Source organism: Microcaecilia unicolor, chromosome 4 (assembly GCF_901765095.1).
Source record: "Microcaecilia unicolor chromosome 4, aMicUni1.1, whole genome shotgun sequence".
NCBI classification, from domain to species: Eukaryota; Metazoa; Chordata; class Amphibia; order Gymnophiona; family Siphonopidae; genus Microcaecilia; species Microcaecilia unicolor.
Genome location: NC_044034.1, coordinates 279,070,373 through 279,091,230, shown reverse-complemented (window position 1 = coordinate 279,091,230; position 20,858 = coordinate 279,070,373). Strand labels below are relative to the sequence as shown.

The following is a 20,858-nucleotide window of genomic DNA, read 5'->3' as shown; positions in this document are numbered from 1 at the left end:
ATCATTTGACAAAACCTAAATTCTCCTTTGTATCTATAAACAAAGCATACATACTATTCTTAAACCAAACCAAAAGAAATATTAAAATCATCTAAAATTAAAAATTTGTCTTTACTTAAAGATAATTCAGAAATACATTTAATAAGCAAATAAATATTTTCAGAGTGGATATTAGGAGGACTATACACTACTAAAACATGAAACCCTGATAATATTTTTGACTCAATGAACAAACATTCAATGATGTTACATATACTAACAGATACTTGAACAAACCAGGTTAGAATGATAAATGAAAGCCAATCCCTCACCCCTTTTAAAACTATGAGGCTCACAGATACAAGCATAACCCTCAGGACAAAACTGGTTACGAGAAACATTATCTCCTTCTACCAACCACGTTTCCATCAAACATACGAAGTCTAACCCCTTATGAATAATCCAGTCACAAATATCAAACTTCTTCTTACCCCTAGCTCTAGTATTAATCAACCCACCATTGGTTTGCAATGACAACTTGGGTTTCCTGATAGAAACAGGCACAAAAACTTGGAGCCTGTACTTCTCAAGAATTTTCCAAGTCATATTAATCTTGCTATCCCCCCCTCTGTGTTCCGTTGTTTAAGTGTCACCCTAACCCTGTTGAATGTAGTCGTGCCAGGTAGTGGGTTACACCTGAGAACACAGGGGGTGATACAAGTTCACTAACCTCGCTGTAGACCCTCAAAGGATATACAGGGAAAGAAAACTAAAATTGGATTCTACCTAAATTACTCAAACTCAAACTCAATTCAAATGTAACAATGTAATTAACATTTATTTTATATACACCAGATACAATTTTAAACAGAATATTCTAACAGTGAACTAATTTCTTTTTCTTTCTTTTATTACAGACAACTCTGAACAACACTAAAGGACCCAATCAGATAAGCATTCTTTCTTTTCTTCTTTTACTTTCTAAACATGCAATAAATTCTTTAATAATTTCTAATGTTAATATTTAGTCATTAAAAGAAAATGATACTTTGTGTGCATTTGTTTTATCTCTTGTAGGAGTTCTACACCGTGATCAACTCAGGTAAGTATGCAAATTTTTGTTTGTATACTATAGTCACCACCCTAGTAGCACCGGCCGGTTGTCCTCAGGATCTGTCTTGCGTAGGGGCCCAAGATGAATGGTTTCAGATGATTTCAGGATCCTTTGTGACCGTCACCTACACCTCACACTTAAACAAACCAAAAGGAAGGAAAACCCTATCTACCTATTAATCACCCCACCCCACTAATGACATTAATCCCAACTTTAATTTTATACACTGGCCACCACTAACTAACAAAATTAAAATAACAATACCCTCACTACAACCTCCTAATCTTACTTAAATGATCCCTATACTAAAGAGCATTAACATATATACACCCCCCTTTCACCATACACTTTACACCCAAAAATCACAGCACACCTACAAAAATTCTCTCTCCAACCTCCAACCTTCCACAACACTCTGATTATCTCCCAACTCCAAACCTTAACACCATCCAATCTTCACAAACTCAATCCCAAACCTCTATCTCAGCCACACCACCAAAAACACTTCCTCTCCTCACCTCAGTCAGCAATGCTCTGCCAACTGCCAGCCTGCCCGTTACCTGGGAGACGGACCCTTGGCTTGGGGTTCCGCAGCCCATCCAGCCAATCCTGAGTCCTGCTCAACATTCCGTATCCTTCTGCTGACCAGCGGAATGTTGAGCAGCACTACTCAAGCCCCATTTTAATTAAAGATTTCCCATAGGAATCTATGGGAAAAACTTTAATTAATATAAAACCCCTGAAAATTTTACTCAAATTACCCCAAATTTCCCATACTAATTAAACCTCCCATTCTCTATTAACCTATATCTTTAAAATTTAAAAATCCCAAAATTTAATATCCGCCCTAAAAAAAACTTCCTAAAATCCCGGAAAAATTCCCAAAAAATTTAAAACCCCCCTCAAAAATTCTAAAACCATCTCCCGGACATACCACGTCGAAATTTAAAAATTAACCCTTTCCTAACCCCATAAAATAGCACCCTTCCCAAAAGACCCCCTAAAAATATAAAAATTCAAAAACTAACTCACCCAAAAAATCCCCAAAAATCCCCCGACCCCAAAACTGAAAACAGAATTTAAAAAACTCAAAACCCTGATTTTTTAAAAATAAAAGTCCCTATTTCCACAATTTAAAAATTAACCAATTAAAATTTGGGGTTAAAAACCCCTTACCTGTTTTCCTGATTTTCCCCTAACGTTTCCGCTTCCCTCCGTTCCGGTCCTGGACGTCCCCCTACCGAAACGGAGCCAAAATAAAAAAACTTCCGAAGCCGGGCCAAAATTTAGGCCCCGGCTTCGGCCTACACGCGAAGACGCTCGTTCGCGATATGTGCATGAGGCGCGCCGCCTCATGCACACGCCCGCACGTTTTCTCCTCTTCTCTTCGGCGCTCCTCTTCGCTTGGCGCCTAGCGCCAAAGCCAAAACCGGCCCCGAAACGGGGTGAAGAAACCTCCCCTCGTCCCGCTACACCCGGGGACGTGCTCAACCGTCCCCGGGTTACAAAACCGGACCCGAAAACATCTTCACTCCCGGGGACTTGCCGAATCGTCCCCGGGAGTCAGGAAATGAAAAGAAAATGCTGCCTCAAGCAGCGTTCCCCTCGGCCCCAAATCCAAGGATTTAAAAAAAAAACCCCGCTCCTTGCAGCCCCGCATCCACTGCTCCACACACCCTGGAGCAGCTCCCGGACCCTCCAGAGCCCCCCAGGTCAGTATTTTTTATTTTTTTTTCTTCTTAACCCCTTGTTACATTAAGCCTAGGAGAAATAAAGACAGACATAAAACTTACAGAGTCTACTTTAGCAAAACATCATAAAGATATAAACACAACTTCACATAAGACTTTTAGAACACAAATCCTGCTTGAGGAGAAAACAATTGGGTTCCCCCCTGGTAGCCCATTGCAACATTTTCAAGCACATGTTTGCTGATTTTCGTTGCTTACTAATTGATCAGGTCACAATAGACATCAGGGGAGGTAACAGAGCCAAATGTCTCTTACAAGCAGAACAACGGTGGATCTTTAGACTCAAGTCTCTTGAGCCCAATGGTTTGAATACTATGATTCAATGGGCCACGTTTTTATAACATGGGCCCTTTAAGATTCGGTTCTGAGTTTTTTCAGACAATGTGCCAGCCAATCATATAACAGTGACATCATAGGAGAGTAGTCTTAAGACGCCATCTTAGAGGCAGTGTTGTTCTGGCAATGAGCACTGTAGAGCTTAGTAAGCAGGTCAGAGGAAGGAGTACAAATTGTTATCAAGTGTAGGAGTGTGGCATCAGAGCAGGGGCCTATTCATGCTTTTATTTGTAGATTCACATCGCAGCATGACGTGTTTCCCTTGAGAAAGCCTGTGACGACAAAACGGGACCCCGTCGGGCGTATCAGAGTGAAGTTAAATTACTACTACTACTACTATTTAACATTTCTAGAGCGCTACAAAGTGTACGCAGCGCTGTACAAACACAGAAGAAAGACAGTCCCTGCTCAAAGAGCTTACAATCTAATAGACAAAAAGTAAAGCATTTAAATTTAAAATATTTAAGCAGTCAAGCACAAGAGAACAGTCACAGAAGGACAGAAGATGTTGAAGGGTGGTCAGTGCAACTGCTTGGGCGGCACTAAAGATAAGTGTTCGTCAAATGTGATGTGATTGCTGTTTTGTTGATTAAAGTTATGAGGAGGTTTTTTTAGCCTATGAAGATTCCATCCCAATTAAACAGACACAAGTATGTACTGAAACGGAAATACAGAGGCTTTTTTCCTCCTCACATAAGATGAATAGCAACTGTTAAATGATTGAGCCACTTTGGTTGGTAAAATTGTATTTGTTTCAAATATAGTGGCATTGTCCTTTTTTTGATTTAAGTTAAACTTGAGATTCCCCATTAAGGTAACATCATATGCCCCTAAAGCAGTGGCATCTGCCCTGAAACATTGCTGCATTGGGCAGGTGGCTTGTACATGCAAATGAACTATACATTATTAAAGACTTTTTACCATACTGCTATGTTTTCTTGATTTTTTTTCCCAGCTCTATTTTCAGACTGTGAATTGTTTGTTGTTTTTTCCGCCTCTATGACATTTTTAAGGTTAAAAGCGAGTCTACTGTCTGTGAGAGCTGCAGGATACACTGCAGGGTACCAGGTTAAATACAGTCCATCCAAGAGCACTTCAGAGAAGCAGAGACACAGCCCAGAGTGAGTGCTTGCTGAGAAAGTTCTCAGAGCAGAGCCACTGATCACAAGCAATGCCATGGAGAGAGCAGATCCTGAAAACAAAGAGGCAAGTCTGAGTATTTTGAGAAACTGTGGGTCATGACACTGCTGAGAGCCTACCGTAAGGAGGGACTGAAGATGGACTAGGGAGCTTGGAGACAGCAAGAGACTGCCTTCTGGAACTGAACTCAGAGGAAGGAGTGTAGCTTGAAAACAGAGGCATTGTGAAGCCAGGCCAGCCTGAAAAAATACTCAGGTCGATACCTTGAGCCTGCTAACACTGCAGCACTTCCTTTGCAAAGGAAAGCTTCAAAAGTGGCCAAGTACTCTTTTTCCTTGTGTTTATGTAGGAACTCTGAACTTTTTTCTTTCAATAGCTGGATCCCTAGTGTGACTGAGACTGCATAAATCGGTGTTCTTGAATGCAAGGCCCGAGGACAGTGGTGGCCCTGGAGACCTCCATGGTGGTGACCATTCTGTTTTGTTTTGATTTTTTTTCCATTACTCTCTGCCTCTCTACCCAAGCTCATATCAGAAAGGGGAAAGTGGATAAGGGGAAGAATTGTATACTAGAAGGACAAGTTTGAAAGCAGGCTGACAAGGATGAATAGCACTCACACATGATGGTCAAAAGTCCAGAAGCAGAGAACCCCTTCAGTCCACTATCAGCTTGACCATTCTCCAAGGTTCAAGGAGTGCCTGCTGAGAAAGTCCACCTCCACAGTCCATAATCATGTGATGTGAGCTTCTGATAAGCAGAGAAGATTTTTCTCCACTCAACTTATAAGGAAGGCCATCTCCACTGCCACTGGACAGCTGTGGGCCTCATCATGCTTGTTGATATAAATCACCGCTGTTACATTGTCAGAGAAAACTTGGACTGAGTCCCCCACCAGAAAGGGAGCGGTCACATAAAGAATTCCGTACTGCCCTGAGCTCTAAGCGATTTATCATCGACTGAGACTCCAACTTATAACCTTCTGTAAGAATGTGCAGAACCCACTGGTCTGACATGATTTTGGACCAGCCTTGCATCATTGCAAAGCTCGTGGGGCAATGGGTGCTCTAGCCGGCAGGGAGGAGGATTTCCTGTCCATACGAAAGAAGATTGGTGTGCCTGAAAGCACTACTTATGACTATAATACTGATGACTAGACCGGTACTGACTGCTGTCTCAAGATCAAAAGCCCTCTGAAGATGGACGACCAGATGATTTTTGGCTTATCCTCCGACAACCACTGTGGCTTACTTTACCCCAGTTATTTCACCAAGTCACTGAGATCTTGTCCAAATAGCCACTTGCCCCGAAAGGACAGTTTAACTAGGCGGGACTTTGATGCTGCATCCGCTGCCTGAGACAGTCTGCAGCCATAACCTGTAGCATGTTATGAATGCATCCATCGAGTAGACCAACCTTGCTTCCAGTTAGGTGTTATGGCTTGTCTTGTGTTACAGACTGCTCATGCCACTTCAGGCATGCTCTTGACACAAATGAACTACACACTGCCGCTTGAAGGCCCAAATAGGCCACTTCAAAGGATTATTTCAGTGAGCCTTCTAGCTTCCTATCCTGTAAGTCTTTTAGAGTAATACCCCCTTCCAGTGGCAAGGTGGTCTTCTTAGTTACCATCTTAACAAGGGAGTCCACCCTGGGAAGCTGCAATTTCTCTTTCTCCTCCAGAACCAACAGGGCGAGTCATGGCTCTTCCCACTCTCATCCCTGTGTCTGCTGAGCTCTGTAATCAGGACCCTGAATGGATGCATTGGGAAGGCCTTAGAAGGACCTCTAAGCCCCCTCATGATTGACGAAGATGGAACTCCTGATGCCAAAGCAGAGGGCTCCTCAATGGAAAGCACCACCAGTGCCTCAGAAATAAGAGCACTGAGCTCCTCTTTATGAAACAACCTCAGTACTTTTGGATCTTCCCCCTCCGCAGGAGGTAGGTCTCCCTTATCTAACGGCTCCTTCAGCAACTATACATGGGCGATATTCAAATATTAACACCTTTACACTCAGCCAATCCCCAGGAAATTCATTCTCTTAATGATAAATTGAACCCTGAAAAATCTAAAGCCCCTCTATTTTTAGACCCACCAAGTAAGACATTCTGAACACTGCTCTTAACTGGTGGCGTTCAGATTCCTCTAGATCCCTCTGCTCTTACCTTGTGGGGTTTAGATCCCTCTAGATCCCTCTCTAAACTACTTGGATTCTTTCTTGCCCACTCTCTGAACTTCCAACTCCAACTCTCTACTTTGATCCGATGCTGCTTCTTTAAACTTCACTTGATCTGTTCTATAAGTTCACTTCTTCATTCATCAGCCCTTAATATACTGGTTCACTCTCTGGTTCTCTTGCAGCTGGACTACTGTAACTTGTAGATCTTTTTGCCTTAGTCCCTTGTATAACATCATATGCAATTGATCCAAAACACCGCAATTAACTAATTTCAGACCTGAAGAAATTTGATCACATCACTCCACTCCTCAAAGGTTCACACTGGTGACCGATCATACACAGAATCACCTATAAAATCTTTCTCCCGGTGTTCAAAATTAAATAGTCCGGATCTTTTCCATTTTTGGCATGGCTTTTGACCCCCTAGGTTCCGTACATGTTCTTCACTCATCCCAACAACACTTGTTGGTTGTACCTCATTCAGGGACATCAGATATGATACTACATGTGATTCTATCTTTTCAGCTGTCGGTTCCACCTTATAGAATGCCTTGCCCCTCTACCTCGGAACACAGATCTCAAAACATTCCTTTTCAAGGATGTTTTTATGCTATCCTAGGACTGTCTTCGAGATGGGACCTCCCAGTCAGTTCAGACTTTCCTCTTTTTCCCTTTATCATTAGCTAATACCCATCTTTCTATCAAACAATGCATTCCATTTCCTCCATCCATGTGCTATTTTTTCCTCTTCACACTCTATTTCCTTCTTATCTCTTTCTTATTTTAGTATTGTAAGCAACATAGATGTGCAGGATAGCAAGTCTTTAATAAACTTGGAAACTTGGAAGAAGTAAATTTGCAGGGCACCAGAGACTTCTTGATATGACTCTGCAGACTCAAGCCACTGCAACTCACAACTGGGGACCAGATGACCAACTGGACCAGAAGTAAATCACTTAGAACCGGAGGCTGAGAAGTGTGGCCATCCACCAGCTCGAGACAGGGCCGTTGAGAGACAAAGCCAGGCTGGGGGAAAACACCCCCCCCCCCCCCCGGCCCTGCCCTGCTTACTTGTCTTGCTCCTGTCACTGTGCGTGGCAAACTTCCCCAGGGCCCGGCGCTATCATTGCTCACCTGTTCCTGTGCGCAGCAACGCCACAGAGCAGAGTCCTTTCTTCCTTCCTGCCGCATCCAAAGAGGCTGTTTGGATGCGGCAGGAAGGGAGTACTCTGCTCTGCCACATTCAGGAACAGGACAGCAACGCTAGCACCGGGCAGGCCCCCCTTAGATGCCAGGCCCTGGGGAATTTTACCCCCCTGCCCACCCTCCTCTCGGTGGCCCTGGCTGGAGATAGAAAATACTGAGGAGCTGAACTGGATGTCAAAAGAGATATGTCTCAGCTCAGTTTTTAGTTCTCTACCTCCACCTGCTGGTTGATGGACACAACTATGCCTTAGGTTCTGGAATAGTGGGAAACTACATAATGAAATATCAGATTTATATGGCTGCTTTAACATTGAGCCTACATATCTAGGTCATGATAAGAACTGGTTACAATGTTCTATATCATTTATATTTACCTTATTTTTTGTTTTAGCTTAAATTAGAACTGGAAGAGAAATGGTCATCATAGCTATCCCCAGACCTCACAGCAGAATTCACTCTTCCAAAACTATTATCCTAGCCAGATGTTTATTTAAACTATTCTTTAAAAACTCCAGTGATGGAAGTTCACTTACCCCACATATAACTTATTTCAGTACTTAATCACCCCAGCAGATGGACATTTTTCCTAATATCTAATGTAAATCTTCTCTGTTGCAATTTAAATATGTTCCCTCTTGATCTATTTCTAAGACACAGGGCTATCCTTAAGAGAAAGGGGAATGATCTAGGGGTGGCTGCTGTGGGCCCCCTCCCTGCCATTTGGCTTCACTCTGGAGTGCCAGCTGGTCAGGAGCAACAGTCATCACAGAGCATAAATATCAGCATTAGGTCAGGGGGTACAATGAACCCTGCTCCTTACTAGCTAAAGGGGTCTTCCTTTCTCTTCAGCATTTGGGGGGGGGGGGGGAGGCACTATCCCAGACCTTTAATGGAGATGGAGAACAGTTGACCACCATCTATGTAACCTTGTTATGTGCTGGAACATGCAAACAAGGCATTACCTCAGTCATCTCTTCTCTAAACAGAAGTTAATGCATTAAACCATAGACTTGATTAAAAGAAATTTTCAAACACATCTGGTTAAGTTGCCTATACACGTTACATCTTATGAACACCAGAAGAAAGCTCTCTTTGACATGATGCAAGTACTACAGTGATCCTTAACAGGTTGAGATTATACTCCACATATCCTGGCTTGAGAATGAGGTTTATTACTGTTATGGTATGCCTAACACTAGCCCATTTGAAGACATTACCCTCCACTGAAACAGTGCAGTAATGAAAGATCAGAAGAGCTGTAAAGAGTGAGAGCCTCGGACATAATTTCACCCTCCGGTTCCACATGAGCCATCATCTTATTGCTTGTGTAGCTCCAGAGACTGCTTTTGAACAGGTGATCGGAGGGTCCCTCCATAAGCAATTTCATTTTACACTCTATCAGAGGAGAGTCTGTACCATCATTAGGTTTGAATTTCACATTTATGGCTTGGTTTCCAGCTAACTGTGAGGAGACATTCACACAGGGTCTGCCTGGGGACCAGAAATCACTGGCTTGAGAAGTTCCCTTTAAAACACTTAAAACAGTTCTTTCTAGTATGTGTTCCCAGGTGGCTCACGTGTTACCTCATGCTTCATACAGCGGCACTCACCTCTATGTGGTGGCAGATCTGAATCAGTTTAGCAAGCAGAGTTTCCAGCTCAGTGTTTCTTTTGATAAGGTTGGTGAGGTTATTCTCCAAATTTTGCTGTGTAAAGAAAACAAGAAAACAGTTCATTTTCCTGAGGCATAGTTTAACTGAAGGCCTGTAAACATACTAGAGTTTTAGAATATTTGTACAAATTTCGGGAGAATTTGTTTCTTTCTATTGCTATTTCTTTTGCACTTTTAGTAGTGAATTGAAAGAAAGTGAAATGAGCACAAAGAGGACTTATATAACATTAAAAAAGAGCTATTAAGTGGTTCATTAAAGCAAAGAAAAGTCTTTTCATTCTGATTTCCATTTAACTTCAGAGGAGCTTGTGGAAGTTGTGAACCATTTGCCAAGTCTACATTACAGGAGGGACTGTGTTGAGACACATTAGATTCACAGGCATGTATGACATAGGTAAAGCACAAATACGGCATGAAAACTGAAGTGTGGATACAGAGAAATAAATCTTTTAAAATAAGAGAAACAGGCCTAAGAAAAAGTGCTGCCTCCTTAGATTGCGACTACAGAATATAAATAAAATAAATGAGAATGAAACAAGTAATCTACAAAAGAAGACCTGGAGAGATCACCTTAAATGCAAGACAATACTGGAGACAGAGAAACCCTGTTACTCGAAGGACGATCCAAGGCCAAAGTACATCTACAATCTACACATTGTGGCAGGCTAGGTGGTCTTGGAGAAGTGACAGTTTACTGGTGGCGGATGGGTGGGTGGGGTCTTACAATCTTGGGACTGATGCTTAAAGGTCTGTTGCTAAAGCCAACAGCACATACCACATAGTGCAAGATCAGCACTGAAACTTAGCTCTGCAATGCTCTAAGCAAATGGAAGGAATGTGCTTGACACATAAGCGCAAAGACCGGAACTGCAAGCATTTATCAGCGCAGTTTTTCTAACCTTTAAATATAAGCATTTCAAAAATAGTTTTCAATTGAAAGGCTCATATTTAAGCACAGAAGAATGGCGCTGATGTGTGCTTGCTGTTTCTGTTTTGCTCAGACATGCACACATATGTTTCTCACTATTAGCGTTTATAGGCTGTACAGGTTAACCTTCCACTTCTAAAAAAAAACAAAACCGGTAATTTAAAGTGAGAAATTCTGAATAAATCCTCTCATGAAAACCTTCACTGCATGCAAATCTCTCTCATGAATACTCATTGTTGAAATCTTGAAAACCTGACTGGCTGGGGTGCCTCCAGGACCAAGTTTGGGAACCACTGAGCTAGATTCTATACATGACACACAAAAAAAAATCAGTGCTGAAAAAAGTGCTATTCTATAAGTCGTGCTTAAAGTTAGGTGCGATTTATAGAATAGCGCTTATCCCTGGAAATCGCGCCCAACAGAAATGTGATGCAAATGTACGCACCTATATTAAACTCGTATCCCTGTTATTCTATAACAGCATGCGTTAATTGTAGGAACAGCTCCATTATGCCCACGGCCCTCCCATTTCCACCCCAGTTTTTATATTGCGCCTAAATTTACATACGTAAATGCCAATTAACTCTAATTAGTGTCAATAATTGCTTGATAAAAAGCCAATTATTGGCACTAATTAGCTTGTCTATTAAAATGTTTTATTCCATGTTGTGTTGACATTGTAATGTAATATACTATGCCATACTTTGTATTATTATTTGAATATTTTTACTGATGTAGTTGTCTATTACTTATGTTTGACTTATTCTTACTGTACACCGCCTTGAGTGAATTCCTTCATAAAGGTGGTAAATAAATCTCAATAAATTATTTAATTAAATTGTGCACACAATTTTTGGTGACTTTTATAATATTAGGGGGAATATGAACAAACACAGTTAATACAAAATAGAGGCAGGACATTATGAGGCTACAGAGATGCAGCAATAACTGCAGTTCATGTAAACATATTCTAGTATATGCCAGAGAAATTTCTGCTAAATACATTTGTTGGTCTCCTGCTAGACTATTATATCTTACTGAGTATGAGGAAATTAATAGCCTATACACCTGGATATATGATTGACCACATGCTGCCTTTTCTTAGTCTTAATGCCTCCTATGTGGCCAGAAAGAATAACCAAACTGTGCTTTTTATAGTGAGCAGTATAAGATATAAAAGAGTTTAGCAGAAAAACATTTGTGGAGGTGTATTCAAAACACTTAGACTTACACAGTTACATGGAGGGGCATTTTCAATACGACGTCTAAGTCTGATTTTGGACATTTTGCACACAACTACCAAAATCGAAATAAAAAAGGTCATTTTCAAAAAAGAAAAATGTCTATTTTTTTTTTTTTTAAATACTGTTTCGAACAAGGTTTTGTGCTTTGGACATTTTGCTTTTTGGTCAATGTTCGAAAAAAAACAAACAAACAAATACGTGCAAAACGTAGAGATTCATGCTATTGGGATGTAGGAGGAACCAGCATTTTTACTAGACTAGTCCCCCAAACATCCCAATGAGGCAACCTAGAGGGCACTTCTGTGCACTTCATAAAAATGCTACCAGGTACACATATCACCTCTGCTTCCTTATCTTATCCCCTGAGCCCTCCAAAACTCACCCAAAACACACTGTCTCCCACTGTATACCACTACAATAGACCTTTTGGGTGAAAAAGGCACTTATATGTGGATACAGTAGGGTTTTGGTGAGTTTGGTAGGTATCACAGTTTCCACCACAAGTGTGATAGGCAGAGGCAGATAGGAACTTGGGTCCTTCACTATGTACTGCACAGACCACTACACTACTCCAGGGACCTGCATGCTGCTCTAATTGACCTGCCTTTAACATCTGAGGCTGTCATAGAGGCTGGTAACATATTTTTATTTACATTTTTGGGGGGTGAGAGGGAGTCAGTGACCACTGGGGACGTATTGGGGGGGGTCACCCCTGATTCCATTTGTGCCTTATTCATTCTGAAAACAAATCTAGACCAAAAGATCTTGGTTTTAGTCCTGGTCATTTTTGTTTTGTTCCATTATAGCTGTAAAACGTCCAAATGTTAGGAATGTGCTAATCCCACCTTCAAAACGCCCCCAACATGCCCCCTTGTGATTTGTACGCACTGCAGATGAATTGCATAGATAAACATCTGTGAAAAGGTTTTGAAAATACCGATTTGGACGTTTTGAGAAGAAAAATATCCAAATGGTGCTATTTGACACTTTTTGGACATTTTTCTTTTTCAAAAATGAGCCCAATAGTAGCCTATGGAACTTTGTAAGCCTAAGTGCTTTGAATATGAGCCCCATAGACATCTAGCAGCAAGAGAATCCGGCACAAATTACTGATAGAAAAGATCAGCAAAGAACACTGCAGAAGACTGAAACTGACATTTTAAAACACTTTAGCAACGTGGAATAAGACACAAGAAATCAATCAGTTTGCAATCCCCATGCTCTCATACAGCTTTGAGAAAAACTGTACATAAGAACAAGAAAACTCCTCAGTCCCCACCAGGTAATCTACAAGAACAAATGTATGCCAAGATTGTACATCAAGAACTGCAGGCAGTAAGTGTTTTATAGAAATAGATTACTCACAGAAAGCTACAACTAGTTAACTGCAATAACAGGCCAAAATATTCAAAAACTGCTAAGTACGAAAATAAATGACCATAGTTAATTTCCATATTACACATATTCCATAAGAACATAAGAACTGCTATACTAGTTTAGACCTAAGGTTCATCAAGTCCAGTATCCTATGTCCAAAAGTGGCTTACCAAGTCACAACTACCTGGCAGGATACATAAGTGTAGATAGATTCCATGCTGCTTATGCCCAAGGATAAGCAGTGTTTTTCCCCCAAGTCTCCCTGGTTCACAGCCATTTATGGACTTTTCCAAACCTTTTTTTTTTTAAACCCAGCTATGCTGTTTACTTGGACAGTGTTCCAATGAACTGAAGGAATATGCGAGAATCCAGCAGTATGGGGCGGGGGCAGGGGGAGAAGCAACAGAAGAATTAGACCAGCAAACAAAGGGAAATCAACTTTATGCATGTTAACTTGTAAATTAATATGAGTCTGATGATTTTGTGTCCATTTTCAAAGGTGTGAATGTGAGCAAATGAATGGCTGTCTCTAATCAAAACCTGACACATGAATCATTATGGAGAGCTGAACTTAAAAGTAAAGATGAAAGAGTCATAATCACAGCATGATTCACAACCAGCATAGGAAAAACGGGTAAAACAAACAAATACAGATTTTATAGTCCTGAACTGGTAAAAATCACACATCTCATGGTTGAGTGTGATGTTCTTGACATCAGAAGACCTATATAGAGAGAGGCACAATAAAGCAGCATGGCCAGTCCACTGGAAACTAAACACTATTATACTCCTGTTCCAGAAAAACACTAGGCTCATGACCCTGACAGAAGTTGCGATCATTTGGGACATCCTCATTTCCACAGATATAAAGCTTGATGCAAGACAATCACACATTATACTAAATGAGAAAAATCACAGGAATAGAATTACCAAGGGATCCTTTTACTAGCGAGTGTTAAGCAGTTAGGACAAGATTCTATATATGGCGCCTGAAAATCAGCACCAAAATTATTTCCGCCTAGGCGTATTCTGTAAACCGTGCCTACCCATCCATCTGCCCATCCATGCCATCTACTATCCTTTTCTCTTCATTAGAAATCCTATGTACTTCTCCTATGTACTTCTCCCAGACTTGCTTGAATTCAGATACAGGCTTTGTCTCCACTACCTCCACCGGAAGGCTGTTCCACAGATTCACCCCCCCCCCCCCCTCCGTAAAGAAGCAGTTCCTTAAGTTACTCCTGAGTAGGTCCCCTTTCACCTTCATCCTATGCCCCCTCATTCTAGAGCTTCTTTTCAATTGAAAGAGACTCAGCTCCTATACATTTATGCCTCAGAAGTATTTAAATGTCTCTATCATATCACTCCTCTCCTGCCTGTCTTCCAATGTTCATCTAGCTTTATGATGAAGAACACTGACCATTTTAGTAGCTCTCCTCTGGATTGACTCCATCTTGTTTATATCTTTTAGAAGATCTGGTCTCTAGAACTGTACACAGTACTCTAAATGAGGTCTCATCAGAGACTTCTACACAGGCATTATCATCTCCTTTTACCTGCTGGCTATTCATCTCCTCACCTTTCCCATCCTTCTATCACCATTGCATTTTCTACCTGTTTGACCACCTTAAGATCATCACATATGACCACACCCAAGTGCCGCTGCTCTTTTGTGCACAGAAGTACTTCACCCATTAAACTGTACCTCTCTCTTGGGTTTTTGCAGCCCAAATGCATGCCCTGCATTTTTTAGCATTAAATCTTAGCTACCAAATTCTGGACCATTCTTTCAGCTTTGCTAGGTCCCTTTTCTTGCTATCCAGATCATCAGTGGTGTCTACCCTACTTCAGATTTTGGTATTATCCAAAAAGAGGCAAACCTTACCAGTCAGCCCCTTCAGCAAAATTGCTTACAATCCAGACAACCCTTCATCAATATCGCTTAAAGGACTTTTACAAGTTAAGGGCACAAAGAATAGTCTCTTCCTGAAATTCTCTCTTCCTTTATGCCACCTTATTTTATCATAAGAGTTCTGAGCTTGCTCAGTTCTCCTTGTAGAGTTCATAGTGAAAACCTCACAGAAAATCAAGAATATATCTCCTCCCCCTTACTGCCATTATATTGTGGTACCTGTAGTGCCCCTCCCACAACAGTAAAACCCACCCCTAGCACGTCCCAACCTCCCTTCTGGATGCCACCAAGTTCTGGTAGGCCCTCCCAGGTCTAACTTATCTTAAATGGTAGTCCTCGTTCCTGCTCTTAGACGTTCCTGCTTAAAAGTGGTGGCCAAAACATCCGGCTATATTTTCATGGTACTACCATTAAGGGCTCACCATGGAAGTTAAGGTAGACCCAGAAGGACCAGCAGAACTTGGTGGAGTCAGGGGGACCTGATATCCCCCCCCCCCTCACTGCAGGTCCTGGCTGATATTCAGCCAGGACTCACATTTAGGTGGGTCCCAGCTGAACATTGGCCAAGACCTGCATAACTCCCCATAGCCAGCACATATCCAGTGAAACCTGTATAATCAATGGCCTGAGGTTACTTTAGCCAGCGACAGCCAGCATTTAAAACAATCACTGAACTCCATCGGCTAAATATTGATTGAATAGTTTTTATAATTTACACATGTAACTTTGCACCCTGACCACACTCCAACCAGACTCAGTCCATGTATTTTCCCACCTTCAAACTTGCTACCTAAATATTGGCATCCACTTTATAGAATTATCCCCAATGAGGGTATTTTTATAATAAAGCTTCATAAAATACCAGTGTGACAGAAATTGCACCTACCTAGCAGGTGTGGATAGTTGCAGCTACTCTCAAGGTGGTGTATACGGCCACCCCTAAATTAATAATGTATGCATGTAGATTAGAATGTAAACCACTTTGATAACTTTCAGACTCACAGGCAGTATATAAGAAATTAACTAACTAAATAAATAAAATTAGCGTATTTTATCATCTATGTGCGTTCTTACCTACTCCACCCATACTCTGCTGAAATTCCGCCCCTGTACATGCTTATCGGGAAAGTTTGCTCCATCATGTCACAACATTTACTTTTATGCCAGTTGGTATAAGAGGACATTCATGTCATATAAAATATGACCAAACATGCATGAAAATTATACAATATGCAGCACCTGCCTCATTTAACTATTCCTCAAAGCAGTCTACAATGTATTTCCTTTTGAATTCTATAGTCATTTCAGGAGAAATTGACAATCATGGAGAAAGAATCGGAAGATGGACGTCCTTCTCCCAGGGACGCCCAAATTGGTATAACAAAACTCAATTTAGGACGTCTCCAACTGCACCACTCCCTCGCAAGGACGGCCAAAGTTCAAAAGGGCGTGTTGGAGGTGTAGCGAAGGCGGGACTTGGGCGTGCCTAACCTGAAGCAGAGCCAGGTTGACGGCGTGGGGGGAGCGAAAGCGGACTTCTGCCGGCACACATTTTCAATGCAACACGAGAAAAAAATAGGCGCCGGCAGAACTCCGTTTGGGGTAGCGGCTGCTCCCCTGGCGACCCCTTAGCTACACCACTTAGGCCTAACACTTGGACGTCCTTGACCCATAATCAAAAAAAAACAAGGACGTCCCTGACGGACACTTGGACTTTTTCACCCAGACCTGTTTTTCTTACGACTAAGGCACAAAAAGGTACCCGAAATGACCAGATGACCACCGGAGGGAATCGGGAATGATCTCCCGTTACTCCCCCAGTGGTCACTAACCCCCTCCCACCCTCGAAAAACATCTTTCAAAATATGTTGTGTCAGCCTCTATGCCAGCCTCAGATGTCATACTCAGGTCCATGACAGCGCATGCAGGTCCGTAGAGCAGTTTTAGTGGGTACTTAAGTGCACTTCAGACAGGCGGACCCAGGCCCATACCCCCCTACCTGTTAAATTTGTGGAGGAAACAGTGAGCTCTCCAAAACCCACCACAAACCCACTGTACCCAAATATAGGTACCCCCTTCACCCGTAAGGGCTATGGTAGTGGTGTACAGTTGTGGGTAGTGGGGCTCAGCACACAAGATAAGGGAGCTATGTTCCTGGGAGCAATTTATGAAGTCCATTGCAGTGCCCCCTAGGGTGCCCGGTTGTTGTCCTGGCATGTCAGGGGGACCAGTGCACTAGAAATGCTGGCTCCTCCCACAACCAAATGGCTTGCATTTGGCTGTTTTTGACATGGACGTCTTTGGTTTCGAAAATCGCCGAAAGTCAGAAAAGTCCATGTCTAGGGATGACCAAATGTAGGGATGTCCAAATTTAAGGATTTGGACGTCCCTGATGGTATTTTTGAAATGAAATATGGACGTCCATCTTGTTTTGAAAATACGGGTTTCCCCGCCCCTGGATTTTGCCGTTTTGCAAGGACGTCCCTTTTGAAAATGCCCCTCCATCTCACTTGGTCACATCCTAGTGTTGCCTCTATTATAGAAGTCAGAGCTACATGCCTATTTTCTCATTTGCTAACTCCTCTTACTCTCTTACCTATCTATATGTTCCATCTTTGCTTACACACTATGCTGTCTATTAAAATGTTCTATTACATACTGTGTTGACATTGTAAGTGGTATACTATACCATACTTTGTATTGCTATTTGAATACTAGCCGTTAAGCCCATAACAACGGGCTAGTTTTTTGTTTTCCTATGCCCCCCCCCCCGGGTCCACCAACCCTGCTCTCTCCCCTGCCCTCTCCCCAGCGTGTTTCCCTCAGTTCCGCCCCCTCCTTCCCTCCATGCTCCCTCCTCCTCCGATTTCCAAGCTCATGTCCAAGCCCTCCTCCCTACTGGGCTGTACTGCTGGTGGAGGCGGAGCTTGGACTTCTACACTCTTAGCATTCTGAGTGACTCTACTGCGCATTTGCAGGTGAGTCGGTCACTTGCTGTTTATATGTTTGATTTTTACTGCTGTAATTGTTTATTGCTTATGTTTGAATTATTCTTACTGTACACTGCCTTGAGTGAATTCTTTCAAAAAGGCGGTAAATAAATCCTAATAAATAAATAAATGCATGGGCAAAAAGGCCAAACCAGGACTGAATCAGCCTTCTGGGTGAGGTGGAATCTAGGCAATTCACCTCAGATGGCTTTGAAAGGCAGAAGGAAAACATTTCAAACTCATTTTATGGAAGGTTAAAAAAAACCTCTGCTATAGTTAATAATAGATTGCAGGTAGGTATGAAGTCAGCTCAGAGAGTGCAGTTCAGACTCTGCTTCTAGCTTGTTGACTTCTATAAACATCTGTTTGCCTGTGGCTTTTCTTAACAGATACATAATGGGAAAAACCTGTTTAATCAACTCGCATATATATCTTACTAAATTTCTGGCTGAAATTAATCAGCCTATCTTGATCCCACAGGGTTTATATAAGTCAAACAATGCACACATTATACAAGCCTGAAAAGCTAAGGAGGTGATGCGAGGGCAGGGGAAGGAAAAGAGAAAGTAAGGTAGACTGCTATGCCATCAGATCAGTGAAAGTGACATAAAAATTCATCAGTTTTCAGGACCTCATTGCCTCAGGGTTTAGTAAGTTCTATGGTACAAGATGTCCACTGTTAGAATTCCAGACCAACTTTTGACATGCAAGGATACTACTCTGCAGGAGAAGACTTTGCCAAAATATTTTAACATAAATACAAAACAACATTGAAATTTCAGCAGTTCAGAGTTCAAGACTGAGTGTTCCAAAGTCATCAAAATTTAATATGCAACATCTAGCTAGCTGTTGCTGATGTACATGATGCTCATAAAATGAAATGACATAAACAAATTAGCAATGGGATAAAAACTACATCAGCTAAAGGAAATTACATGGTAAATACTGTATGGTTCCCATGGTGCAAAATCCCAACCTTATACAAAGGAAAGATTTAAGTGTAAGGAGAGGTCTCTGCAGTGTGAGATAACATGCAAATTTGAGATATCTTATTCCAGGAAGTTCTTCCATGTCTCATTACTGCATACCAAGGAAAAACTCAAAGACACTCAGCATGTGTCACGCGGTATGAGAGTGGCCCAAAAACAGGAAGTTGAGAATCTCTTGTGTTAAGCGTTTTGCTTGGAGGGGTCCTTTTATGAAGCTGCAGCAAAAGGGGCCTGCACTGGCATTGGTGCATGTTTTTGACGTGGAGCAAGGACCCCTTTTACTTCTGCGGGTAAAAGGCAGGTCTTTCTTTTTTTTTTTTTTAAGGAAATGGCTGTGTGGCAAGTGAAGGACTTGCAGCACGTCCATTGAGGTGGTGGTAAGGGCTCCCGAGCTAACCTGGCGGTAACTTACATCAGGCTACACACTGGCACTACAAAAATAAAAATATTTTTGTAGTGCTGGAAAATGGCGCACACTGGGGGTGGGAACTACCTCCAGGCTGCTGCAGTAGCCCAGCAGTACTTCCGTTTTAGCGAGTGGAAATCCCATGTTGGGCTTAACGCCGCTTTGTAAAATACCCCCACAATAACATAGTAACGTGAGTAACATAGTAGATGACGGCAGAGAAAGACCTGTACGGTCCATCCAGTCTGCCCAACAAGATAAACTCATATGTGCTACTTTATGTGTATACCTGACTTTTATTTGTATCTGCCATTTTCAGGGCACAGACCGTAGAAGTCTGCCCAGCACTAGCCCCGCCTCCCAACCACATATGAGTAAGGACCAGAAAATCTATTAAAAATAAGATTTGTCTTTCCGGCTTTGAGATACTGGCTATTTTACGCTCATAAATTTTTTTACACTCATAAATTTTTTTCATAGGTTTACAATAAAGGGATCTACTTTAATGAGGAACCACTGTACAGTATCTTTTTTTGTCTGTGCTGTTGTATGGTATTTTATGAATGTCAGTCATGCATGCCTGTTCTATTGCCAACAACCCCTCTATCACTTACAACTGATATTTCATATTTAATGATTTAACTTCTTCAGACAAATTGAATATTTATACTACAATTCCAGGTAAGCAATTTCCTTACATTTTGTATCAAGAAGCATTCTATCGCTGTATGCATTTCTCATGAAATAGCATGCCCTTGCTTAGATTTGACCTTGTCTCCGATATCCAGGTCACCTCAATAGAATGGATGAGAGAATACAACTGCAGCGTCCACTATAGCATTGGTTATCAACCCAGTTCTCGGGGACCAGCTGGTAAGCTAGGCTTTTAGCATATCCAAAATCAAGATGAGTAACTTATTTGCATACAATTAAAAATGGTGCATTCAAATGTATCTCATACCTACTGATTGAACATCCTGAAAATTGATGGGCTAAGCTGACCCTAAGGACTGAATTGAAAACCACTGATACTGTGATAATGTGAATGAGGGTTGAGTATGGGCCTTCACAGATACAGCCAGACAAGGGTAAAAATTAAAGCAAAAACCTCTTTAATTAACACAAATGTGCCATAGCCTGTTATTACACAGGAACAGTAAATTAGGAATAGTCTTGTGGGTTTCAGATGCAATTTTCATTCAGACCTATTGCTGACAGATCCCAGAGCAGTAGCAAGAACTTCTGGAACAAAATCCAGCATAGGCCGGCAAGCTCTCATACACTAACAGGCTTTGTAGAGGCTCCATATCTGCCCTTCACAAGGCTTTCTGTTACCACGGAAACGAGGACAGGGCTGCTGTAGTACCTGCCAATATATCAGGGTCTACAGACTCCAAGTTGAATATTTCTAGTGAGCAATGTCTGCAACTGGGTTAGTTTTGCACGCACCATAGCAATAATGATCCTTATTCCTAAGCCAAGATACGTGGAGTTTGATCTCAGTCTCTCAAATTTACTCACTGCTAATGCTCACCGTAGTTACTTCCATAGGGACCAATCCAATAAAGTGTACTAGGCTTTGTGCACTAATTAACTCTGCTTCAGCACAATTTTATGGGCACTTTATGCAAAAACA

The 20,858-nt window shown here is 41.7% G+C and overlaps 1 protein-coding gene across 5 annotated transcripts in view; it reads right to left on the bottom strand.

Moving 5' to 3' along the window:
• Window positions 1-20,858, bottom strand: part of MID1 (midline 1) — a 496,103-nt gene that overhangs the window by 120,486 nt on the left and 354,759 nt on the right. For all 5 annotated transcript variants that reach the window (XM_030201611.1, XM_030201612.1, XM_030201609.1 and 2 more), the window contains exon 3: window positions 9,315-9,410. In XM_030201611.1, the coding sequence (XP_030057471.1) occupies window positions 9,315-9,410 (96 nt within the window). The remainder of the gene's footprint in view (window positions 1-9,314; window positions 9,411-20,858) is intronic.